Source organism: Histoplasma capsulatum, genomic scaffold (genome assembly GCF_000149585.1).
Source record: "Histoplasma capsulatum NAm1 scaffold_1 genomic scaffold, whole genome shotgun sequence".
NCBI classification, from domain to species: domain Eukaryota; kingdom Fungi; phylum Ascomycota; class Eurotiomycetes; order Onygenales; family Ajellomycetaceae; genus Histoplasma; species Histoplasma mississippiense.
The window spans coordinates 6,095,360-6,120,594 of NW_001813982.1; the positions used below are offsets into that span (position 1 = coordinate 6,095,360).

Consider the following 25,235-nt stretch of genomic DNA (forward strand, 5'->3'; position numbering starts at 1 on the left):
CTAAGGCCATAGTAGCCAGTGCTGTGCAGGACACTCCGAGTGAGAGGATCTTTCTGCCATGCCTCCGCACTTTCTCGAGCCCAACACTCTTATAGCGGGAGCGGTACCCAGAATCATTAAGGAGCTGGTGCAGGCGAGGATGGAATTGAGTCAACCGATCATCGAGGCGGTCCCACGCAATGATGGGATAGCGAAGTCGGGACCGCTCGCGCTGTGCGGTTTCCTTTCGGTATTATTAAAACTTTAACTCTTCTTTACATTATCCCTGCCCTTTGCCTTCAGTCTATCTATCACCACCCTTCTGAAGGCACTAGACTCTCATTCACTGGCTCAAAGCCTGTTAGGAGCGTCTTATCACCGCCATGGTCAAATCACAGCCATATTATTCTTGGACCTTCTGCGTCCGAAGGTGTCACGTGGCCCGGTGGATCATTACGCAATTTCCATGCTGTATTCATATAATATTTGTATTTGAGTGTTTTGATCATAATTCTCGCCCGGTTTTTTTATCATCCGTTCCATTTCGTAGCTGTGGTGTACATGAAATGTCTAGATGGTAGTCAAGGTCCTCCAGCGGGGACCCAACTCCTTCTAATCCGAAAGAACTAAGTGCATGCCCACAGGGGAGGAGCGCCCACAGGGGAGGAGCGCCCACAGGGGAGGAGCGCCCACAGGGTAGGAGTGCCCACAGGGGGAAAAACGCCCACAGGGGAGAAGTTACCACAGGGGGAGAAGCGCCCACAGGGGAGGAGCGCCCACCGGGGAGGGTGGGTGGGAAAGTTAACTTTTAGAAGTTGACCTTTAAAAGTTAGCTTTTAAATCCATGGGGTATAAGCTGATGGGGAGCTGTTTATGGAGCGACCGCTGACCATGTCTCATAAAACACCTGAATGGAATTGACACTGTGGTCAAAGATGGGTCTGCTGGGGCCAATAGACGAGGAGTGAATTGAACTGAAATCAGCCATGGAATCAACACTGTAGTCGAAGATGGATCCGCTGGGGCCGATATATGAAGAGTGAATTGAACTGGGATCGGCAATGGAATTGACACTGTAATCAAAGGCAGACATTTCGGAGCCGGTCGACGATGGCTGCATTACGACATGAAAGGGAAGCTCGTCAACTTTGTCCGCCGCGGTCCCTTCAACAACTGGTTGCGGGTCAGAACGCTGTTCTTCAGATACGCACTGCTGATTTTGCTTTCTACCATGACGGGCAGCAAGTTGGATGTTGTGCTGTGACCGGTAGTTCGACGTGAGACACTGTCTCTGTTAGTGTGGATGCTATTCGAACGAGCAATGGAACTCACAAGCTCTGCGCAATTGCCTAAAAGCATCAATCCTGGAGCGGCTCGAGTCTAAATGATCGTTTTTCTCGTGCAACCAAAGAGATTTGGCTGAAGCGAACTCTTTCCCACACTGAAAACAGTATCTCCCGTCCAGTATGTCTTTGTCAAACCGGTGGCTAAGATCAGCTGTATTTCGGATATGCCGTGGCAGGTTATCGGCAGTCTCAAACTGGTGCTGACATCGTGCAGCAGGGCACTTGTGCAGCTGTGGCCGAGACTCGTGTCGGTCATGTTGCTGATATGGTCGTAGGCGCCGTTTTATATCCCTTAAGCTGCAAATGCGACCGCCGAATGCCTCTTCCAAATAATGGCCTGCTTCTAGAGCGCTGATGATGTCCTCTGCAATAATCAATCGCGCGTATATCAACTCGATGGTTTTGCACAGCTCGCGGCTCTCTCTATGCGAGAGGGTTTCTGGCGGGTTGGCTTGTGAGGTGACGAAGAATTCCAACTCTGTGATAACTGTCAGACACCAAGTCATAAAGAGAGCGATGTTACTTACCCATTCTGCTGGCAAAAATCATCTGTATTTGATGGAAGATGGAGCATGGCATGCTTGCACCCAATTCCCATGGTACGAGCATCATAGCTCTTCACGTGACTACACCGACCTCAGCAAAGTGGGGCTGGCTCTATATACCTTCAGTCCCCGTCTACGTTAACCGCACCATTTTACGGACTCGTAGGCTGCTAGGGACAGTTTCAGGGATCGGATGGATGAGGGCGAATTGAGCAGGCTCGGAGAAACGGCCCCTGCCCTCCACGTTTCCCATTGATGTATGGCTAGCGATGTTTACAAAATTTGACTAACTTCCATCAATTATTGAACTACAACAGAAAATCAAACAAAGGCCGGTCCTGCGCCAGATATCTTCATATACAATCACCACGAACATGGAACCAGAGGAGATCCGTAGAAACCGGCCTCACGCGGTGGGACCAAAGAATAAATACCAAGATATCCCGGAACCTCCGATTTGCCTTGGACATCTGACCAGAGACATACATCGAACGCTGCGGTATCGAACCCCAATTGTACGGCTATTATTGGTATGAAGCCACGGCGGCGATAATCACGCCATCCACGTTGAGAGAGTAGCTGCGTTGCTGCGGTTCCCTTGGGATACGGCGTCGAGTTCCGCAAAGGGAGGGAGCTGAACGGAACGTGAGCGTTTTGATGCGGGTTGAGAGAATGAGAACGGAACTGTCCTAGATCGTCTCGCCATTTCTTGTTCTCCCAGTTGCCAGTGCATAGCTTCAACGGCCCTCCAGGGGATGGACATCTCCTCTGCAATTTTCGCCCACATTTCCGACTTGAATCTGCTTGCTCTGTCAGTAAGGAGCCGGTTGTCATCAGATATCACGCCGTTTCCACCTTTCATATAATAGGGCCAAATTGGTCTTGCGATCCTCGCTCCACTCACTCCGTCTCTCAAGGTAATTCTGGTAGTGCAGGCGACAGCTGAGTGCACTTCGCCCGGGGAGTTCCTTGCTGATATCTCCCCACGCCATTCCGCGCTGCCGAAGCTCGATGATCAGAACATCTTCTTCTGGGGACCATTTTGGCCTTTTTTTGTCCGAAATTTGGCGTGCTTGGGGGCTATCGCTCTGGACGTCAGGTGCCATTGGTTTGGGTGCTATTGGTTTGTTTTGGGCTAAGTTTTGGATTGTAGGCGCCATAGTGAAAACTGCGGCATTTTATGAGGAGAAAAGGGAATATCGAGCGAGGGAAACAAAGTGGGAGGAGGGCTGGCTTTATATGCCTTCAGTCCACTGGTCTACGCTAATTGTCCTCCTTCGAGAGCAGATGGGAAGTGACTATGAAGGACCGCGTCGTCCACACCATTCATTAGTGATGAGCTACGGACAGTTTATTGATCGAGCATGCTCGGAGAAACGGCGCCTACGAACAGAGGGAGGTTCCTCCGCACTTCCCGTTGATGTATGGCGAGCGATGTTTACAAAATTTGACTAAGTTCCGTCAATTATTGAACTACGACAGAAAATCAAACAAGGCAGATCTTGTGACGGATAAAAGGCGAAGTCATGAAGATTCAACGTTAAAACAAGCAGTGTTGCCATCAGGAACAATTACTGACAAAGAAACATGAAAGAGAAACGTGAAGCAGAAAATATCTGTCCCAGTCCACCTCGCGAGAACGTCAACTCGGAGCTAACGTCTCGCCAGACAAACAGCAGAGGGCCTCCCAGATTGGCCGAGACGTAAGAATGCGTTGGGTCCGCCAGGCTTCCGCGATGGATCAAGCGTTGTGAGCCTGGGAACTCTCCGCAAGATCCTCGAAAGAGTCAGTGGGGTTGGCAATTGCTCGTGCCCTGGCGTAATTCTTCACCTTTCCCCTTCCTTTGCTGGTTTTGGCAACCCAATCCTCCACATCAGCCACTGCGTCGGTAGGCGACTGCTTGCGTTCAAGCAGGAACGATAGTAGTATCTCCGCCGGGCTAAATAAATAGTCTGGTATCTTGGCGGCAAACTCACGCGCAAGTCGGTCAATTTTTTCATCATCTGTCTTCTTTTCTGCATCGGTCTTCTTTTCTGGGTTGCTGTCATCCTCATCCGACCGCTTGAAAACCGTGCAGAAAAGACGAGAACTCATCTTCTCATCAGCGAGCTGAAACAAAACCTTTCTGTCCACGCGGCCAGGGCGGATGAGCGCGTCATCCAGAAGCTCGATGTGATTTGTCGTCATAATCAGCAATCGACCTTCCTGCGAAGATACGCCGTCCAGGGCATTAAGAAGAGCGGACAGAGACACATTTCCCTGGGACTTCCTGTTCTGTGGAGGGCCTACCACACCCTGGCCGGCGTTTCCTGTCATTTCACTGAGTTCCGTTCGCGTCGTGCCAGCAGCATCGATATCTTCTAAAAGAATGACACAATGCGGGGGAAGCTGGGCAAACAAACTGTTCAGGCGGCTGTCGTCGATGCTTGAAAGATTGAGAACATAGATATCCAGTTCAAAACGCCCGGCCACAGATAAGCTGAAACTGGACTTCCCGGTTCCAGGAGGCCCATACAGCAGGAACCCTTTTCGATAGGGAATCCCGCGCCTTGCATACCAGCCGCGGGCTCGCTCGTCCAGGAAACCCTCGATATCCTTCAGCACGGCCGTTTTCTCGTCCTCATCCATGATGACTGTCGATATTGGTCTGATGTCTCTTGCCTTCGCCTTCCTCCATTCACCGTCATGATGCTCAAAGACCGTAGTCTTTTTCTGGAGAAGTTTTAGATAGTCGGCTCGGCATTCACTCAGGAGGTCTCTCAGGATTTGCGACGATCCGCCGATGCAGGAGATGGAGATATCCTCCTTCGTCTCTCTTGCCACGCACTGAAACCGGAGCAGATGCTTCCTGTACACGAAGAAGAATGATCCATTCCAAGGTGAAAACCGCAAAGGCTTCTTATTGTTCTCGTTCGAAAGCTCATCAGCGTATACTCGTCTTTGCATGCCGCCGACGCTGGCGAGAGAGGAGCGAGCCTTATGGGCGAACGGCTGGGTGGATACCCAGGCGATGAGCATATCGTACGCTTCGTTGTAGTAGGAGACGTGGACGGTCGAAGCTTTCCATGGTTAGAAAAAGCTATCCTTAGGGGGAAGAGCCACGAACTGAAATAGGTCTCCATCAAGTCCGTCAAGTAACGGACGGCGTACCTACCCAAGAACAGGAGCATGCTGCAGAAGCACAGAAGGTGAGCATAGCTGTTCAGGTCACTAGCTAGGAGTTGCTGCATGGACGCCGAGATGCCGGTGAAGCCGGGGAAGAAGACGTCCACAGTGGAGATCTGGGATGCGGCAGTGTGGATTGGCAAAGAACCAGCAGTGTTGAATGCGTTCATTCTGGAGTAGGAGACGTGGTTTGGTTTTCTAAACAGATGGTATTATGTGCAATGGGTTTGCGGCAATTGATACAGTAAGTGATCTAATTGGTAGGGGATTGTATTTTCAGAATTCGGATTTCGTGAGCTGTTCATGTCTCAGAATTCGGAGGGAATCTTGCCTCCTTATATACTGTTGTATTGCAACCAGCGGATCCAACTCCATTCTCAATTGCTATCTATCAACTTCTCTTCCCTGGCATGGGACTAGAGTATGCGAGACGCATTGCCGTACGCCGCAAATATCTTTGCGAGATCTGGACGCCAGGGATGTGCCGCAGGATACATAGTTGTCCCTTAGGATTGAAAACAATGGAGGAAGAAAATCTTGTCATAGCTTGCAGTAGTGGGATGACCTAGTTGTGCGTAGCAAAACCACGCATAAAGGAAGTTACATGAAATAAAAAGAAAAGATATACTACGAAAAAGGATGTTGGTATGCATGGTTGTTCTCGTCACTGATCGGGAGACCTTTGCTCAAAATCGAGACAATTGAGAGAGATTACTTGTAGCTTCTGGTAGTGCGGATACACTAAATTAAGAAAAGGAAGGAGGATATTGCAGCTACCAGAAACTTTTGACTGGCGCATTTTAAGTGTTCTGGCACAATGTGTTGGCGTTAGGTGATAATATGGCATGTTCCTTGTTGATGGAAGCTAGCTGATTGGAAAGTGACGAGATTGATTGAGACTGAGATCGAGCCGGCCATCCTGAACTCCGCATTTTTCGCGTTCACTTCCAGGGCCATATGTACAAGGTCAATCTAAGCATCCAAGGCAGCAAGCTGGCCCCCAGTATGTTAAACCTAAAACCCAAAAAGGTATGGTCAAAGTGAAAACACGTTGGTATTCCCAATATCCGAATGCATAAAATTTGCCAAGACGCTATAACCCGAACATTTTGCTCTCAAATCCCCCCCCTGACCACATCATTTGGTGGGTAAAACTATATGCGCAAAATGTGCCTTGTGGCTGAAAAGATTCAACTCCGCCATGCCGTGCTGGCGTCAGCGACTATACGACCATGTTCGTATTCAAATACAAAAGAAACCGTTCATCCCTCATGTCTATCTTCGCCACTCGCGCCACCATGTCACAACAAAGTCTTCGGAAATTGGATTCAATCATCGGTGATACGTTCCAACTCCGTAATGATGGTGAAGATAGTTTTCCGTCCTTGAAAGCCAAGGTTCTACACCTCGCAACTCAAATCGCAGCCTTGGAGAGACTTGAACCAGTCGCCAGACTCATACGAGAGGGAGAGCTTCTACCAATGCGAAAGCTGAACTACAATATCAAGAAATTGTCAGAGGACGACTCCAAGTGTGATGATCACGAAGATTCTCGTTGGACTTGTCTCCAAAAGCTAGGTTGTCAGACCGCTGTCTTCTGCATGATCTCTTTCAGCGGATTAGCCCAACTGCCAGCTGAAGAGTACGATTGGCTTCTGAAAAATGTGCAAAGGTATATGAGGGGGCAAGGGCTTCCTCGCAACTGGGTCGCACGAGAGCAGATAAGGAAGGTAATGGCAAACGCGCCTAGACGTCCAAATGCAATATCTTTCCTCAACAGTAAGCAGCTTTCTTGCACAAATTCATGTATCACAAAGCTAAATGAAGTTCAGGCTACCATAAACTCGAGATGCAATGGTGCGATACAACCGAAACGAACACTATACAGGAAAAATCAGCCTGGGAAGGCATGCGTAATGGGAGTAAGTAACGAATTAACTTGAAATATGAAAATCAACATTAGACGCGACTAACTTCAATCAGATTTGCAACAATTCCCTCCTGCTTCAAACCCTCATGAAAACAAGACAGAACCAATACCGACAGTGCAGGCGGAATACTTGGCTACAGAGAAGGCAGAGGTTCAGCAAGAGATGGCACAGAGTGGCAGGCGTAAGCAAGGTAGCCCTCAGAATGTACTGAACATGACGCTGAATATTCATTCTGTAGAAATACCCTCGAATATACCGGTTAGTCAAATACCACCCTTAGGTAACTTACTTTCCGATGCAGTCCATATTGGTCAGCAACGGAGAGCGAACAAGAAGCGGAGCGAATATCAAGTTACAGATGAGCGACCATCGAAACGTGTCCAGTTACGACCACAGCAGATTCCAGGTCCGTGAAATCACCTAATGGAGTGTCGCCCCTGTGTTGACATTGTCGAGATAACCTAGAATTAGAATTTCCAGGGCAGGGTAATTACTGCCCCTTCTCGTTTACGACGCGCGATAAGATTGAAAAGCTCCCCGAACCATTTTGTACCGGGCTGAAGAGAAGCAATTTATGGAAAAAGGAGAAGGAGACCGGAGGGCTAGAGGTCACAAACTGCCTCGCTATGTACCTGCCAGAGCGCAAGGCGGATGCTTTCTTTGTAATTACGATTAGCTACGACGATGGATTTAACATCTCAAATTTTCTTGGTTTGGGAGAGCCAGAGATTTTAGAGTCAGAGGAATACGTCACAGAAGAAGCTCTCTTAAGAGATTGATCCTATCCACAGTTGAATAGTATTAATGTCATTGCTCTGGATCACCACTTATTACTACCTCTTTTCAAACTTAATTTTTGCCTTCAACACGTAACATCGATATCCTTCAAGTACTTCTCTCGTTACTCTTCCATCTTCTGATCCTAATGTGTCGACGTGCCTGCCTTCGCTGTCTTCAATATGGCATGATCTACCTTCAAAAGTCACAATCATATCTTCCGACATCTCAAACTTAAGCGCTCCGATGTCCTCCCACTCCCCTCTGAGTGCCTTATTCCCTAGAATCTCAGACATTATCCTTCAACAACCGGCGTCGGTTCTCGCGACAACGATGGCCTTTCAAGGTAGATGTGAAATGTCGTGTTTAAGTCGTTCTTGCAAAGAAGTTCAATCGTGACTAGGTGCCACCCTGAACCAGGGGTTCGCCTACACAACATCAGTAGCTGTGAAGACGGGTAGTAAAATGCGTAGTCACCTTTGCTTATGCAGACTATAAGCTGACTTTCTCCGGCCGATTTCTGGGGGTGTGTGAAATGAGGTTTGTTGACAGCGTGGTACAGGTTGGAACATATGGTTCACTTGTTGGTGGCCGAATAAATAATTCTCTCACCTTTTCGAAACGCAATATCAGATGAAGATTCTGGGATAGCAATGACGCTCGGCTTTCAGCGCCAGAAATACACACGATCTCCGTGTAGGAGGGGCTGCAACGTTAGCGGGGCTCGAGTGCCATGTGACTTGCTCCAGCGATCCGATAGTGGCCGAAAAGACCCTAGTAGATTTGGGCTCCAATGCGTTTAGGCTGAAACGAATCATTGTCTCTTGGATTCCAATGGCAGATATGGTGTGCTTATCAATAGTCGCAAAATTCCAGTGGTGGATATGAGCTTTCAAAGTGGTGGATAAGTGACTATATTCTGGAGACAGAAAATTCGCCACGAGATTCTACGCCACCATTACAAGGACAGGCCCGAGCGAAGGTAGAACACACAAATTCTTCCTCTTTTGGCTTAGTGCCTGTGCCAGGTTATCGCAGATGATTGTTAGTAATGACAGCTTCGGCATTGTCGAAGCTCATTTATGAGTGATAATTTATTACAAAACGGCCTTTACTTCCCCTTCTTTCCATTTAAGAATTTAAATGCCCTATGACCGCCGCCATATGCCTTCGTCGCACGACTTTAGGCTATCCCGCAAGCGCCAGCGCCGTGAGCATCCTTCCGAAACACCACATCGTCAGTTGAAGAAGCAGAAGCTCAGCCAGTCTTACTGGGATAATCTATCAAAGGTTTGGTTAACCAAGAGCGCGATAAAAGAGTTAGACCGAAGAAACAGCCCTCAAGGACCATTGCGAAAACTTCATAGGCCCATCACTCGACAATTTACTGAGCTGAAGCACCGTGAAACGTTTTATTTTGCTCCGGATATTCTCCGTGATTGTCTGCCTGGTCGCTTAAAGGAGATAGAGAGGTTTTCGAGATTGGGAGGACCCGACCTGTCTGATTTGAGAAATGTATGCAACTGCAACCCAATACCCACCTCGGTGCTAATGTTATCCCAGTATCCTGTCCCCCAACCGATGAGTTCAAGGTCATCCTCCCATCGTAGGAAGCGTCGGGCGGAATCTCCTCCATCATCCACCACCGCAAACACAAAGACGACCACAAAAACCTCAAGCACCTCAGCATATAGTAGGAACTTTCAGCAGAATTTAATTGACCATAGAGTCTATCCACCGGAGTATAGGTATCCAGACGGCGAGAAGCCATTAAAACCGAATAACTGGATGGAGATCAATGAAATGTTGGCGCGATCGCGAGCTTCCCTTTCTCCCTCGAAGTTCTCTGAGAAGCGCTTTGAAGATTTCAGAGAAGCGGATGCATATGCATCCAAAGAGAAGCCCGTTACAGTTTCAGTAGTTCCAATTCTTGACGGCGATATCAGTGACCTTAAATGTGTCGGAAGGGATTATCCATTTGGAAATCTTGCTCCCTTAACTGATGGCACACTGGCTTCTGCCAGACCAGATCACTTCTATGGCGCTCGTCCCGAACAGCTCAATCGTCAAATCCGCAAGGAACTGAGCAGCCAGATTGTTCCGTCAACGCAGGATGACCTCCCAATAGCACCAAACTTCTTTTTAGAAGCGAAAGGCCCCGACGGATCCCTGGCTGTGGCTACACGTCAGGCTTGTTATGATGGCGCTCTAGGAGCCCGAGGAATGCATTCCCTTCGGTCATACGAAGAAGACGAATCAACCTACGACAACAACGCCTATACTCTTACATCGACTTATCATGGCGGTCAACTCAAGCTATACACAACTCATCTCACCAAGCCCAGCGGCCCAGATTACCGTCCCGAGTATATTATGACTCAGCTCAATACGTGGGGTATGACTGGTAACTTGGAAACTTTTCGGCAAGGAGCGTCGGCATACAGGAATGCCCGAGATTGGGCAAAGGAAAAGAGGGCTGGAGTTATTGGGGCGGCAAATGAAAGATTCTCAGAGACTGAGTCCCAATGTCATTCTGCATCTCAGCACCAGACGAACTCCGACATAGCTGCTACCTTAGATGATTCCGATATTTCAACTGTGACTGATGAAACCGAGGATGCGCAATGGAGCTTTGCTGCTGCAAACAAAGATGTGGAAGATGAAACCCAGATTCTGAGCAGAAACCCCAAAAAATCAAGGGTGGGTGATATAGCTGGGAATAAGATTACTCGGCGTTTAAACTGAAGAATTGTCAGCTTCCGTCGGCCTGTATAAGCTGGTGGATTTAGAAGACGCATCCACGACCTAGGCTATGCGAGGCACATCTGTCATCGCCGCAAATATCAACATTTGTATAATTGCCTTCATCGCGAGTCCCCCATGATCGTTTGGCCGTTTGGGGGTTTTGATTAGTAGACAGCTCAGGAAAAAAAGAACTGTCCTTGAACCCTGACTAGAAAACAGAAGAGGCAGAAGTTGAGGGCTACAATAGGTGCTGTAGTGGGACGAGCTGTGTGTAACCATCAACATTGAGCAGTTTTGACGAATATAAACGGTTTATTGCAATAATCCCTTTGCGGAGATGAAGAATGGGCTGTACAAAGCAAATGAAAAGTGGCTGAACATATCGGCCATCCATATTGAGCCTCGCTTTTCAATTTCCAGGCCCTGTTTACAAGCTCAAGCTTCAGCGCGAAGGCCCCCAACACGGATTCTGCTGGCGCCGAGCGCTGCGAATGCAATCACCAACCAAATCTACCCTAGACTGGGGGCCGATGTTTATCAGGGCGCTCGGGCCTACTCCGCTTGTGACTCATGATTCTCTCTTATGAGCTCTGCTGTGCCATTCGCCCTCGTCTAATCGAGATATCAACCAATGAACCTCCCGCCAAGGCTGGAGCCTAGTCGACTGCCAAATGTTATCAAGCAACATCCATAAAATTTATTACCAGGTTATGCATGCAGATCCCTGATGCTGATTTTGACTAATGGCATTTTCTAGCGGGACGGTTCGGGGGTTTCAATCATATAATTGGGGGGTTAACGAAAGCTATGGTATGAGTACTAATGTAGATGAATATAACCGGGCCCTAGATGATTTGTAAGCTGCCGCTCACCTGCAACCTCTGGTCGGCCCCTCGTTCCGAGGGTCCGCCATCTCAACGTTATCCGCCATCTCAACGTTACTGCCCACTTATACCCCATGATATTCAGTTGATTTATCAACCAATGAATCTATATTTGATAGATACAAATAGATTATATTGTAAATGAACTATTGCCGTGAATTCCTTGTAAATTTGGTGGCATTAACATAAATGCCTTTGTCTCTGCAATATCTCTTAAGTTCCTTCATAACCTTCTTCCATTTTGGCCGTAACTTCTCCAATGCCTCCTCAATACCAATCTGATGATGAATAGCTGTCATTTTGCGAATATTATCTGCAGAGATGACTCCTCCTTTATGAACTACCCTCCGTGAGCCGTTCAGACGGCGTTTGCGAGCAGCCGAGGCGGCAGTTGTCTGCGAGAGCTCCTCCTGCAAAAGAGCCACTGTATTGGCCATTGCAATACTACCCTTATAAAGCTTCTGTAATCCTTCATATATATAGTCCTCATCATAGTTATCTTCATCTTCCTCTTCCAAAGCCTCGAGTTTGCGTTTATATCGGTTGAATTGGCGTACAGTTGAAGGAGTATACCAAGTATCTGAATCCATGGAATCTGAATTTGAAGATTCTCAAGGAGTAGTCTCGAATTCACGCAATTTATTAAGGACAATTGAAGGATTGAATGGAAGTAGGCCAGTTGCTTCCCATCCATGTTTGATTGTATGAACTCTGAATGTTGCTTTTCGTATGGAGGTGATAGCATGAAGAAATTCAACCTTTGTGAACTTCTCACAGCCGCGTCTTGTTGCTTCTTCAACTGCCACTGAATGATGATGCTTAAAGGCTTGAAAAACACCAACATCCAGAGGTTGTAATAGGTGACTCGTATGCGGGATGAGATAGAAGGGAATGATGTTGTTCTTTTCACAAAAATCCATGAATTCAAAGGTGCAATGGGAGTCAAATCCATCTAATAGAAGCAGACGGTGGGTTCCTTTGGTGCGAGCTTTTGTAGACCGATGGAAATGCTGAATCCACTGAAAAGAGATTTGATCATTATTATACCCAGTGTCGGATGTAGCTATCATGGCATCTTCTCTATTTCATCTGTCCACCGCTCCTGTAGCTGCTTCGCGGTGAGAATATATAAGGGAGGAATGGTAAAGCCATCAGTTGCAACTCCTTCAATGATAGTAAGACTTTCTCTATTATTTGAACTTCCAACATAGGCCCGTCTTCGAGGATCTCGCGTTACAATCCATTGATCATGTCCAATTCCTATTCTGAACCCTGTTTCATCGAAGTTGTAGATATCGCAATCTTGAATTCCATATTTATTGACTGTTTCTTTGAACCGGTTAAACCAATCAAGGATATGAGATGGTTGATGAGCCTGTTTCCGTAATATATCAATGGTCTTCTGCTTGCGTACATTATACTCTGGATGGCGTTTGAGAAATCTTTTGACCCAGTGCTCTCCAAGCCCAGGTGCAGGTGTGGTAGAATCTGTATGGCTCTGCGCAAGTAGGAATCGAGCAGCACCAAAGATCATCGATCGATTGGGAGGTAGGCATAGCTTATCTAGAGCTTCTATATACTGACAAAGTGATTTTTCCTGCTCAAAAGATAAAAGTCGATTAGCAGGAGGTCGATGAGTTCGCGGAGCACAGCCATTGTATCGATTGAGCAGACGGGAATAGGGAAGGTTATAATCTCTTGCCAATGCTTTGATATTGGGTTTTTCAATATCGGCTATGGAATCTAGAGCCTCTGTGATCTTATTCTCTATTAAAATATATGTAGAAGTCATCACATTGGTTGATTATTGCATTTTGAAAAAAGAGATTCGCGTATTTGAAAATAATCGCGTTGAGATGGCGGATAACGTTGAGATGGCGGACCCTCGGAACGAGGGGCCGACCAGAGGTTGCAGGTGAGCGGCAGCTTACAAATCATCTAGGGCCCGGTTAAGCCTCGTGATCAAGAAGATAAGCCTCTTGACTTAGCAGCCCCGCAGCATTAAAATTACCTGTTATGTGACATTTTCCCAAATTCTCCCTTCCGTCACATAATCCACTAGTGCTTCCCTGTTCATCCGCATCCATAACCTCCAAACGGGACCTCGACTCAATCCTTGTGGTAGATGTGCTGAGTCTTCACGTAGCTTCCGGCATGATATTCAACGGTACAATGTTCTTTTGGGTCACCACTATGGCTACTTGTATGGAAGTTGCAGCTTGGCGACCATTAGCGAATTTCAAAGTCCGAAAGGATAGCTTCCTTACATGACAACAGCTTTGTCATAGATCTTTCCGTCCTTCCCCAGCAAATTGTTTTGGTGGTGGTCTCGCACCAGCTCCTCGATCTCCGTCCTCACGTTTGGCTGGGTGGAGTACATGGTAGGAGGCTTGAATTCAACAGGCAGGACCATGCGGGGCGGTAGAGTAGTGGCTTGGATAGAGCTTTGATTATTGATAAGTAGAAGATTTTAAGGGTAAGTAAACAACGACAACGGCATCATGGCGAGGTTATATATTTCCAGAGCATAAGTGCTAGAGGCGCGGCTTAAAGTTGTAGATACTATGGTGGAGAGTCGCCATCACAATCGAGAATCCATCGCTCCATAGGCTTGGCGGTAATTTATAGGTAATGGTGCACCAAAATATTTGCAAGGATCAGTCTCTATGCAAATGGAACTTTTGGCTGGGTATTCTTGAATAGCTTCACCAATCTGCTTTCTGGGTCATGTGTGGAGGAGAAAGTGAAGCGGACAGTTCAAGCTCTGTCACATGACATTGAAAGAGTTTGTCAGCTCCTTCCACATCCCTCAGCTTTATGACATGAGCCCTGGATATGGTCAACTTGCAAACAACTTCCGGGACGATTCCTCAGCCAGATGCCAGTTGCCTGTGAATTCAAAATGCGGCGTTTCGAAAGAATCCACGACGTCGTTGAGCCTGTTGAGGAGTATCGGCAGGGAGGCTATCATCCAGTACACCTTCACGACGTATTCAATCAGAGGTACGAGGTTATCGGAAAGTTGGCGTTTGGTCAATTTTCGACAGTATGGCTTACACATGATCAATTGTGAGTCTCTCTTCGGCCGACCATACTTCCCCAGTGACAACTAATACATTTAAGGCTCCAGCGTCATGTCGCATTGAAGATACTGAAAGCAGATGCTTCCAGAAACAATAAAGAGCTTGCTATGCTCCTTAAATTGTCTGCTCCGGGCCTAGATCATCCTGGCAAAGCGCATGTTATCGAACTGCTGGATTATTTTGAGCACGATGGTCCAAATGGGACACACTTGTGTCTGGTGCTCCCTGCAATGATATCCGACGGCGAAATTACGAGCGTCAGCGGAAGGCCGCACCACGCAGCCTACGTACGAGCTATTTCCAAACAAGTCTTGTTGGGTCTCGACTTCCTTCATCGGCTAGGCATAATTCATTGCGGTAGGTCAACGCCTGAAGCATGAAATTCGATAGAATGTCCTGACGTAATGCAGATCTGCAACCCGCAAATGTTATGTTTTCAATTGTTGGGGCTGCGCACGGCGAGGCATTTTTGCAGCCTCCCGAGTTCAGCCCTGTTAGGTGGCTAGAAGGAGTGAAGGTAGATGACAGCGCGCCGGAATATTTGATGGCTACACAGAGACGTCGGGGCGAACTGGATGACGCAGACTTCACCACGATCTTGGTTAAGATTGGTGATCTGGGTGGAGGTATGATGCACCCATTGTTTATATCGGACCCAAAGCTGGTACAAGACTCATGTCATTACCTAGCTCTATGGAGTCGACAACGTGATCAGCGGCCGGTAACACCGACAGCCTTGCGTGCACCTGAGCTAATCCACCGAAATACTTGGGATGCCAGCATAGATATCTGGGCCTTGGGTTGTTTGGTATGCCCCCCTGTATCTAAACTCAGTTCTCTCCAATCTAATCCTTGTGTAAAGATATTTGAATTGGCGACAAACGAGCCATTATTTCCCTTAGGGTCTTTTGGCCTCACAGCTGAACAGATCGACAAAGAGCACACATACCGTATTAGCCAGCTCCTTGATGAGAACGGTCAGATGCATGAGAACTTTACAAAACACCTGACGGACAGGTTGCCATATGACTTCGGTACTGAGAATGTCCAGCATCTTGTATCGTTTCTTTCGTTGATGCTACAGCAAAACCCTCAAAGGCGAATGCCAATCACCAAGCTACTCAATCACCCTTTCCTAGTCGGGGAACCCGATGGATGAGAACTTGTCAACATCGAACATGATGAGGTCTACGGTGCTCTTATTCCCACTTTAGGAACTACTATGGTAGCAAGGCAACAAGGCAAACAAGCAGAACAAGTAATCAGGGACTGGCATGGGAAGATAGAGCAGGTGTGCGCAGTGTCTTTATGCTTGGAGCGATGCAGAGCTGACAGCCTCAGCCACGGACATGGAAGGAGAATTAGATAGGGGTTGCTGTCCCTTACGTCTAAAATTTCCCAGCTGCCATGACAATAGCGATGTACCGCTGTAGATAGCAATTCCAACCCTGTCATCAACAGCCGAACAACATTTTCACATATATAGATCGAGAGCATGGAGCAAATCTTTAGCGACCTGCCTCCCCTGGTACGGAGCGGTCAATTGAAAATAGACGAATGCTTCCACCAAGCAATCGAGGATTGGTTTCATTACGTTGGCCGCACCTTCGACGTTCAAAGCTACGAACATTACAAGATATACAAGGAAAGGAGAACGCGTGGAGCGTCTTGGATATTGAACATCAGCTCCAAGACCACGGGGCAAGTCAGATGAATGTAGGCAGTGTGGTACCATCCGGGAAAAACCCCGAAAAAGGGACTATTTCCTCGAGCAACCTAGTGCCTGTTCGCTGGGCAAAGTACTTGCGTCAGAAGCTGGCGTGACACATATAGATAAACTGGGCGTCTGGAGAAACGCGCAAGGGCGCGAGATATGCGCAAACGACGGCGGGTGAAAGGGAATAATGAGGAAGGTGGAGTTTAAAGAGGCACTGTTCAACGAGGCGTAACTTCCACGAACGTCGAATATGTATCTACCACCAGCTCGGTCAAGCATTTTCTAGATCTAGCATTTATGAGGAATCTTTCCTCACTTGCTATGTAAATATTCTATTCCTCATTGTAAAAGTGTGAAGACTACTGCGTATAGTTTTGACACCGCCATCAATTACAAGAAGGGCCACGATGCGCCATGAGAAGTGGCCAATCCAAGGAACAAGAATCAAACTTCCTTTCTTTGCCTAACGTTTGACGAGTACATTCATTGATGAAAATATATCTCAGCTATCTTGAGATGGTCAAATACATCGACAAGGTAAGAAGGACAAGAAGGTAACATTCTAGAGAACGCTAGTAGAACATGCTTGGCCGATCATTTGTAAAGAAGGGCAGCAATGGAGTATCATTAAACATTTATCCAATGTAAAGATGAGACGAGAAAAGGTTGAATCAATACAAGAACAGGCTGTAGCTAAAATGTAAACCGCGCCTTCTTGGAGCGATTCCTCAAAGGTTGTCTCCCACGCCGCTTACGGGATCCGTGATTCTGTAGCTTCCCCGGTTTAGCGTGGAACTCATCGACCAACTCCTCACATCCAGGGATCAGATCGTGTTCAGGCTGCCAAGAAGGGTCGTAGCCTGTCCATTTCACCAAGTACCACCGCATCCCTTGGTCATCATCCCCCGCCAAGATCTCATCAACCAACCACTCCTCTGTTGTCACTCCGCCATCTTCAATCAACATTGGCGGCGGTGGGGTCCGACCCTCAGAGCCGGACTCGTCATCACTCCCGACACTGGGTGCCAAGCTACATGTACTTGGCGCGGTTTGGGAAATTGGGATCCTATCATCGTCGCTCAGATCCCGGACACCATCAATGGCGATGGATGTGTCTAACATTCGTAAGAACTCACGCGAGAATGGAGGGGTGGATGGCAGGAACTAAGGAAATCTTAAGAGTAAGGGACATACCTTTGCTGTCTCTAGTACTCGGGGCTCGGGGTTTAGACCCCACATCACCTCTTCTGCAATCCTGCCCTGGCATATCTTTGCTTGAGTTGATATTGATCACACCGCTGTCGCTGTCGTTGCAGGAGCCACTGCGCTGTGAGCCTAAACTGGTGTTGCTCTCCTCATCATCTTCATAGTCGGGGGATCGTTTATTCGTAGCGATGGACATCGATGTATCCGGTAGGTCGGAATCATTGATATAGAAGAGACGACGCAGCGAATCCCAATCATTGTCGCCCGTTTCGATACGCAAATCTAGGTGCTGGTTCTGAATGTCTGTTGCCTCCATGTTCGAGCTGGTTACTTGATTTTCAAGTATCTTAGGAGGCTCCTTGTTGACCGGTTTCTTGTTCTTATCGACTCGCTTTTCCGATCGCAGGTTGCTGGGCATGGGAAACCGGCGTCCGCTGAAATTTTGTGCCCGGTGCCGTGGCTTTTGGATTGAAATGGAGGAACGACATGGGGCGGCGATTTAGTCGGCTATACGGAATAGTGAAATGGTGTAAGCAGTGCTTCTGGAAGGATTGTAGGAAGCTCGAGTCGTTTTGGGAGGGAAGAGAAATCCAGCTTTCCAGACCTTCAGGGTGGGAAGAAGCACGCTGAAATAGCTCTCCAACCTTTGGAACCGAAGTCTCAGCGAGGCCTCACAGCTGACTTATCCTAGATAGGGAATGCCGGCGGCGCAGGAATTTTGGCACAGATGGATAAATTAAGAACCACTCGTTCGTTGGACTTCGTATTCAAATGTGACACCCAGAGAGCCCTGGTGCATTGCCAGCGAAGCGAGACCGATAGCCCTGCTTTAACCCCCGGCTAACACGGCCCAGCTGAAACCGTCGGTTGGAACATTACAAATATCCCACTTACAGCATCAATGGTTGAGCTGGTGGCGAGCTGAAAGACGGGCGCAGTATGAGCACCTGCAGGGGATGGAAGATGGACCAAGGATAGCGATTTCGACCCAGAGGGCAGCTACGCAGCAGTGTAGATATCATCATGGAGCGGGCGAAAATTTACGCCGGATCAGGCTACCGCTCGCAGCCTTTCCACTCCCCCATCACCTTGAACGAGCCCAATATCCGGCATCCCAGAAGCTGACCAAATCCCGGTAAATTAAGGGGGAAATTGTGCGTCGCCCATCGTCTTGCAATACCAGCCGCCATATTCCGCAGCGAGTGCAGGCGAATCGCAGCCTCTCTCGCTTCTTATTTCCTAGACCGTAGCATCAACCGACGGCGTTCTTGACCTGCTTGTCATGTGTTCCCCCGCGCTCCAACGCACTTCCCTGTCGCATAAGCAGGAATCTCCAATAGTCAAACAGATCCCTCAATTCAATCCAGCTGAGACATGCAGCGTATGCAGTGTAAAGGCGGGTGACTCCGACATCACATCGCAATTTCACACAATCCCCGTCTCCTCGCTTGATTGTAGCGCCAGAATACCAGGGCTGGATCCCAATCTCCGGTGGAGGCCTTCATTGTCGTAGATTCGGCGTCGTACTACTGGCCAGGAGGCAACCGTAGCGTGACCAAAAATTCACCCGCGCCGGAGTGATGTCCACGTCACCCCATCAGCCACGCCGCGAGGGTTGGATATGCAGAGAAATTTCTTTCCTTCGCCGTGACACGCCACCATGCCCCTGCCACTGGAGAAAGGGAGAAAACCCCGCTAGGCAGGGGCGCAAGGCCGGGCCTAGCCACCGGGAACCGCAGGTCAAGGGAACAGAGAGAGAGCCCGACAGGACCTGCACCGCGGAAGGGGCAAACGCGCCCTGCACTACACGGAGTACGCGGCCAGATATCGAGATTGATTGAATGGCCTGATGACAGAGAGACCGTAGAGGGAGTAAAGGCGGAGGAATGTAAAAGAGCGTAGCATGGGACCTGGAGAGGAAGGGTGGGAAATTCTACGGAAGATGGGTGTAGTGTAGAGAGCACGGGGTGAGGGGGAGACCGAAGGGAAGATTCCAGGGCCCGGACGCACGTTGGTGACCTAGGTGGGCTCGAGTGGGAGCGCGGGCGAGCGCGGGCGAGCGTGGGTGAGCGTTGGTGAGCGTTGGTGAGCGTTGGCGAGCGTGGTTGAATGAGGGCGAGGGGAGGGCGAGGGTAAAATGACAACGGAGCGAGGTCGTTAGAACGGCAAGAGGTGCGGGTTTATATAGACGTTGCGGTTTAGCTGGGGTCGGCGGCGCGGACCGCAAGCGCAGAAAGGGACGGCCGGTTTCCGCATCGGGAAGGGCCGTTTCCCGCCCGGGCGGCCCTCAAAGGTGGATAACACTCAATATTTTGTATACCATCCCTTTGCTTCAATGACTGCAGTCACATGATTTGACATTATAATAGAAAGATTATAAAGAATACTTTTATCTATTGAATTCCATGTCTCTTTTGCAGTTTTTATAAATAGATTTAATGTTGCTACTGTGTCATCTGCAAACTCCAACTCTGATTGAATCTTGTATATCTTTCTCTTCATGATTGATCATAAATTCTCAATGGAATTCAAATCAAATGAATATAATGATCACAGAATGATTTGAATCCTCATCTTTTACAGAATGGTCTGTACAATTCTAGCTGTATGCACAGATGTATTATCATGTATGAATATATCTCCTTCTTCCAATATAGTGAATAGATATGCTCAGTAGAGTTCGCAGATTACCTATGAATTGTGATAGAAAAAGTATTAGTATACATCAGAAATAATGAAATTACTATGAAGAATCATATTCTGGCTGATATTTCTTGATTGGCAGACTCAGAATCTCCATTCAGTGGCATCAATTCTGTATAAGAATTTTAGCTAAAAGCCACTCAGAACATTTTCTTGAATGCTTTCTCACATTTCATCTTTTTAATATGTTTTTAAGTCAGTTGTTCTGAGGGTTGTAAGAAGGTTCATTTAACAGCAATTTCTTTTTCTCTTTCAACTGTACACTCATCAAACCACTTAACTCCTCACCAATTTGCAAAGGTGTAATCTTTATAGATGTCTGCTCAGCAAAGACATTGAGCTGCATGTGTTTTCTTAAATGCAGAGTAGATGTGTTGAAACCATTTTCTTCTTCTCATCTCATTCATAAGAAGCTGTATAGATCTTGTTTTAACCTTGTCATCCATCTCAACATAGAGATTCTTCATTGAGATATGAAGATTGATGTGAACAGTCATATCATAAAGATGATCTCACTCAGATTCAGACAGTTTTCTAGAAGCTTCAGATTGAGATTTGAACAACTCATTAACACATTCAATGACTCTGCATACAGTGATCTTGAGAGTGCTCAGTGGAATTTCAAAGTGAATTTGATGAATGTGTGAATAGTTATATTCTTGACTTCAAAGCTCACATATGTGAGTATGTATGTATGTATGTATAGGTTTAACGTCCCGGAGAAAACACGGGCAGCGCCCGTGTTTCAGAAGCCTCCCGAAGGGCATGGAGACGTGCTACGCTGGAGAGATTTCTATGTACACAGAGAGAGAAAACAGAATCCAGGTGGCAACTCTTGAGAAGACTCAGCTCATTGCAAAGGATTTTTCTGAGCTGCGCATCCACTTCTGGCCCGACGTATGGCCATTCATGGTGGGGCTATAGTGTGGTTCCCTGAGGGGACCGCCGCTGCCGTGCCTGGAAGGCTTTATAGTGAGCAGAGAGGGATACCTCTCTCAGTTGATCAGAAAGCTGTCTGTGCTTCTAACATCAGAAGAAAGACAGACAAGATAAATAATGAAGGAGAGAGCACTGAAGAAGGTTGTGACAGGAAAAGAGCAGAGAATGACAGAGAGAGCAAAGAAAAGAAGGTAGAAGAAGCATTTGAGCCGATAGAGACAAGGGCAAACGAGAGGAAAACAAAGCAGAGCACGCGTAGATACAATGCCGGCAGTCAAAACCATATCAGCTGAGTCAGACACGTAGACTGTACTGATTACACCACAGCTAATTGAGACAGATGAGCCTAGTTGTGCTATCTGTACTGTCTGCATAGACTGTGATGTCCCTGGCAGTTGCACTAGCTACCGTGGGTGTACTCAGCAGGCCGGCCTCGTGGAACTGCTGCGGGGGTTGTCAGATGGTTTGCAGCCAGCCGGCTGCGTTACCTTGTGCAGTACCGTGTGTAGAACTGCGTGCAGTCCAGCAGTTCTACAAAGTCTGTAGGGGTCAGAGACCCTAGATAGGCAACAGCTGTCGCCCGGTTGTGTGGCCGTGCTGCTGGCCTCTTGGGCCAGTGAAGAAAGTGCCTCTGTGAGTGTCGACAGAGCACCAAATGTTCTGGGCTCTTGTTGTGTCCACAGACACAGGTGAGCCTCGCATCTGCATGCTGGAAACGCCTGTGGTACCAGGAGAAGTCCCCATGAGAGGAGCGGAGTGCGAGCCAGCGGTGAAGGGCATGCCGTGGCATGGTGAGCTCCGGAGGGGCCTTCACTTGGTATTCCACAGTCGGCCTGCTGAAACTCCAGCCCCGGTACCAGTCAGAGAGCCTGCCACAGGCTCCACTCCACCACTTTCGCCTTGCCTCTTGGCTGAGCTGCTTGGCCACTGTGCGGACCCCACTGACTGTGGGTGTGGCCTCGAGACCATAGGCTGGGGCTGCAGTGGATGAGACTGCCCGCTTAGCCAAGCGGTCTGCTTCCTCATTGCCCTCTATCCCCATATGCCCAGGAGCCCATTTCAGGCCGACATTGTGCTGTCTGAGGAGCTCATGGCAGCGGTTGTAGGCCCAGTTTGAGGAGGCTGCTGCACTGCCCCGTATGCCCCAGATGACTGAGGTGTTGTCGAGGCAGAGCCAGATCTGAGGGTTGCTGCTGTCCTCTGTGACACAAGGTAGGAGCTTCACGGCGCACTCCAATGCCCGGCAGGCACCAACTGCCTCCGCGTCGAAGACATCCCTGATAGACTATGAAGCCATAGCCCACCTGCCTGCTGTTGTCAAGGCTCCGTTCTGATCCATCTGAGAAAACATATAGATCTGTTGAGGGTTGACTTCTCCACCATTTCTTGAATGCCTGAGCAGCACTCTTTTTGTCTACACCCTCTGTGGGGTCTGTCCCGCATCCCTCTGAGTAGTGTGGGATGGCAAGTGTGGGTCTATTGACTGCAGGTAGCAGCGCCCCCAACCGCTGGATCTTGGTCTTTGAGCGCTGCCGGGTTCCAGCCCCTCTTCCTCGTGTGATCATTGGAGGTGCTATCCGTGAAGCCAGTGGGTGCTTCTCATCCACCACCTGAAGCCTTGTCGCGAATCGAATTTTGGCCTCCTCCAGAGCTACCATTGCTGATGGGAGCCCAGCATCCCGGTATAGGGTAGCGATGGGCGTTGTACGGAAAACTGGGAGGACCCCTCTGGCTGCCATAGTAAGCACCTTCTCAACTGTCCCCACATGCCATCCCAGGCGGGAGCTAACCTCCCCACTCCCGCCCGTGTGCCTTGCTGGCTGCGTGCGGCCGCCGTACCAGGCCTCTGTGCCATAGAGCAGTGAGGGAACCACGCAGGTGGTGACCGCCTTCCGCAGAGCGTCTGCTGGGGGCCCGTCTCTGGTCTTTCCCAGACTCCGGATGTGCTGGGCCACGGCCCTTGCCTTCTTTGCCCGGGTGGAGACATGTGGTCTCCAGGTGAGCCTTCTGTCGAAGTGTACACCCAGCCAGCGAAGTGCTGGCTCCTGTCCAGCTGGGGCAGTAACAGGGTGAACAGTGAGGTCCTCAGACACAACTACTGCTGGTGCCTCATTGTGTCGCTTTCTTGTAAGATGGATCATCTCAAGTTTCTCTGGTGCGAAGGCCACCTTGTTTATCTCCCCCCACCTCAGAATACTCTGTATATCCTGTCTGAGAAGGGTGGCATTGTTGTCAAGTGAGTGGGTCGCCCGCCAGATGTTCAGATCATCCGCATAGCCAAAGCGCAACTCCGAGTTTTGCCACAGCAGCTCTGCCAGGTACAGAAGGAACAGTATTGGTGACAAAGGAGACCCCTGTGGCGTGCCACATTGCATCTGATGTGCTGCTGTGGTGGTCCCCTCCAGCCGGACCTGAGCTCTGCGTTCAGTGAGGAAACTGTCAATGAGCTGCAGCAGCTCGCGTGGCCACCCCTGCTGCGCCATCCGCTGAAGCAGCCGCCTGCGCAGCACAGCATCAAAGGCACCCTGCACATCCATTGTGACCATGGACACTTCCTTGTTTTGTGCGAAGGCTGCCTCCACCTCATGAGTGAAAGCAGCTACCAGGTCCATTGCAGATCGTCTGGGCAGCGCCCCCCCATGCTGTGGGCTGACTATGCCGTGAATGAGTGCTGTGTACGCCAGTCGCCTTGCAATGATGCGTTCCAGCCCTTTGGAGATTACTGAAAGCAGGGCAATGGGCCTCCAGGAGCGGACTGAGCTTCTATCTCTCTTACCCACCTTGGGTATCATTGCCACCTCTGCCAGTTTCCAGGCTCGTGGGAAGTGGCAGAGCCGGAGGCAGCAGTTGTATAGCTGCTGTATAAAGAGGGACACATGCTGCCAGCATGCTTTGAGCATCCTCACTGTGATTCCATCTGTGCCTGGGGAGGTGCTCTGTACCCCAATGGTGTTGCGCTCCATCTCCATCCCAATCCAGGGGTTCCAGGGCAGGTTCCCCATGCCGCTCCAGTGCTCATCATCCAGTGGGTCATACTCCAGATCATCAGCTGAGTTGTATCGCTTCAGAATTGCTTGTTGAAGTGCCTCAGCTTTGGCGGCTGTCTCTTCTATGACCTGATCCCCAATCACCAGAGGGGGTGCTCTGAGGTTGGGTTCCAGCTTATGCCATGCCACCACCCGGTACAGGTCTCTACCATCTCTGGCGCCATTGATCACCTGCCTCCAGTATGCACGCTTGGCCTTGCGCACTGCATCCTTGAACTGGTGCTTCGCGGCCTCTGTCTGGTGAGTAGTGAGCTCTCGGTGCGCTCTTCGGCAGTCTGCTGTCCACCAGGGGGCTGTGGTCCGCCCTTGTTGAGCTGGCTTACTGACTGCCTGAGCTGCAGCCAGAAGACTCTGAGTGAAGTGCTGGGCCAGATCATCAAGCTGTGCCACATTTCCAACCCCCTCTGGGCAAGGCATGTCCACCATGAGACCTCTGACAAGATCTGCAAAGGGCTCCAGCTGAGAGTCTGTGATCTTGATCCGAGCATCACTCAGCTGTGTTTGAGGTGTTGTTGGCAGCATAGTGATCATAGACTGGTGATCTGAGCCGCAGTGTAGATCTTGACGCACTGTAGTGGAAGCAAAGGCCACATTGGAGAAGGTGAGATCAATCACATGACCTGCTGCATGAGTCGGAACCCCTATCTCTCCCACAAAGTCCATCCCATGTTCACTGGCCCATTGGACAAGCTCCCCGCCTCGGTGCAGATTCACTGCCCCTGGTTCAAAGGCATCATGCCGTACGTTGATATCCCCACCTATCAGACAGCGGGCTGGTGGGCTCAGATTGGTCAGATAGTCCATGACTGCGTCTGTCCCAGGCTGTCTGTACACATTGAGAATGTGGCAGCCATTTACACTGACCCATAGCAGATCCCTGCTTTGCACAGACCGGTGTTGCTGTGCCCTTGTCTTTGAGCCCTTGCGTACATATGTCATGACCCGGGGCCTCTCCTCCTCTCGCTGCTCCGGGTTAGTGTCATCCCAGCGGTCTATAGGCGCAAAGCACTCATACGCTGGGTGGTTAGAAGTCTTGGTGCCAGGGTGTGTGTCTGGCTCCTGTATACAGACCACTTCACAGCCCTGCTCGAAAGCAAGCTGCAGAGCTGCTGTGTGACAGGGGGCTGCCCTGGCCGTATTTGCCCAGAAGACCTGCAGGGGGCGATT

General features: G+C 49.1%; 9 protein-coding genes across 9 annotated transcripts; 3 read left to right on the forward strand and 6 right to left on the reverse strand.

Annotated features, from left to right (window-relative positions):
* Positions 1–850: 850 nt before the first annotated feature.
* HCAG_01751 (predicted protein) lies at positions 851–1,856 on the reverse strand (the record flags this gene model as incomplete). The annotated part of the gene is made up of 4 exons (XM_001544654.1): positions 851–1,152; positions 1,191–1,237; positions 1,461–1,803; positions 1,853–1,856. 4 exons carry the CDS (start codon positions 1,854–1,856, stop codon positions 851–853), a joined length of 696 nt encoding a protein of 231 aa, XP_001544704.1.
* A 377-nt stretch (positions 1,857–2,233) lies between these two features.
* HCAG_01752 (predicted protein) lies at positions 2,234–2,976 on the reverse strand (the record flags this gene model as incomplete). The annotated part of the gene is made up of 2 exons (XM_001544655.1): positions 2,234–2,679; positions 2,775–2,976. The coding sequence occupies 2 exons, from the start codon at positions 2,974–2,976 to the stop codon at positions 2,234–2,236; spliced, it is 648 nt and encodes a 215-aa protein (XP_001544705.1).
* Positions 2,977–3,611: 635 nt separating this feature from the next.
* Positions 3,612–5,206, reverse strand: HCAG_01753 (predicted protein; the record flags this gene model as incomplete). Its single annotated transcript, XM_001544656.1, has 2 exons — positions 3,612–4,930; positions 5,026–5,206. The coding sequence occupies 2 exons, from the start codon at positions 5,204–5,206 to the stop codon at positions 3,612–3,614; spliced, it is 1,500 nt and encodes a 499-aa protein (XP_001544706.1).
* A 1,062-nt stretch (positions 5,207–6,268) lies between these two features.
* On the forward strand, positions 6,269–7,746 carry HCAG_01754 (predicted protein; the record flags this gene model as incomplete). The annotated part of the gene is made up of 5 exons (XM_001544657.1): positions 6,269–6,815; positions 6,869–6,958; positions 7,020–7,148; positions 7,269–7,373; positions 7,448–7,746. The coding sequence occupies 5 exons, from the start codon at positions 6,269–6,271 to the stop codon at positions 7,744–7,746; spliced, it is 1,170 nt and encodes a 389-aa protein (XP_001544707.1).
* A 1,162-nt stretch (positions 7,747–8,908) lies between these two features.
* Positions 8,909–10,489, forward strand: HCAG_01755 (predicted protein; the record flags this gene model as incomplete). The annotated part of the gene is made up of 2 exons (XM_001544658.1): positions 8,909–9,259; positions 9,308–10,489. 2 exons carry the CDS (start codon positions 8,909–8,911, stop codon positions 10,487–10,489), a joined length of 1,533 nt encoding a protein of 510 aa, XP_001544708.1.
* A 1,030-nt stretch (positions 10,490–11,519) lies between these two features.
* Positions 11,520–12,443, reverse strand: HCAG_01756 (predicted protein; the record flags this gene model as incomplete). The annotated part of the gene is made up of 2 exons (XM_001544659.1): positions 11,520–11,968; positions 12,149–12,443. 2 exons carry the CDS (start codon positions 12,441–12,443, stop codon positions 11,520–11,522), a joined length of 744 nt encoding a protein of 247 aa, XP_001544709.1.
* Positions 12,444–14,275: 1,832 nt separating this feature from the next.
* Positions 14,276–16,591, forward strand: HCAG_01757 (predicted protein; the record flags this gene model as incomplete). Its single annotated transcript, XM_001544660.1, has 8 exons — positions 14,276–14,442; positions 14,497–14,813; positions 14,867–15,082; positions 15,146–15,264; positions 15,319–15,490; positions 15,671–15,749; positions 16,177–16,347; positions 16,525–16,591. 8 exons carry the CDS (start codon positions 14,276–14,278, stop codon positions 16,589–16,591), a joined length of 1,308 nt encoding a protein of 435 aa, XP_001544710.1.
* Positions 16,592–16,866: 275 nt separating this feature from the next.
* HCAG_01758 (predicted protein) lies at positions 16,867–17,797 on the reverse strand (the record flags this gene model as incomplete). Its single annotated transcript, XM_001544661.1, has 2 exons — positions 16,867–17,288; positions 17,368–17,797. 2 exons carry the CDS (start codon positions 17,795–17,797, stop codon positions 16,867–16,869), a joined length of 852 nt encoding a protein of 283 aa, XP_001544711.1.
* A 3,708-nt stretch (positions 17,798–21,505) lies between these two features.
* Positions 21,506–25,007, reverse strand: HCAG_01759 (conserved hypothetical protein; the record flags this gene model as incomplete). The annotated part of the gene is made up of 3 exons (XM_001544662.1): positions 21,506–22,279; positions 22,326–23,674; positions 23,798–25,007. 3 exons carry the CDS (start codon positions 25,005–25,007, stop codon positions 21,506–21,508), a joined length of 3,333 nt encoding a protein of 1,110 aa, XP_001544712.1.
* Positions 25,008–25,235: the final 228 nt, after the last annotated feature.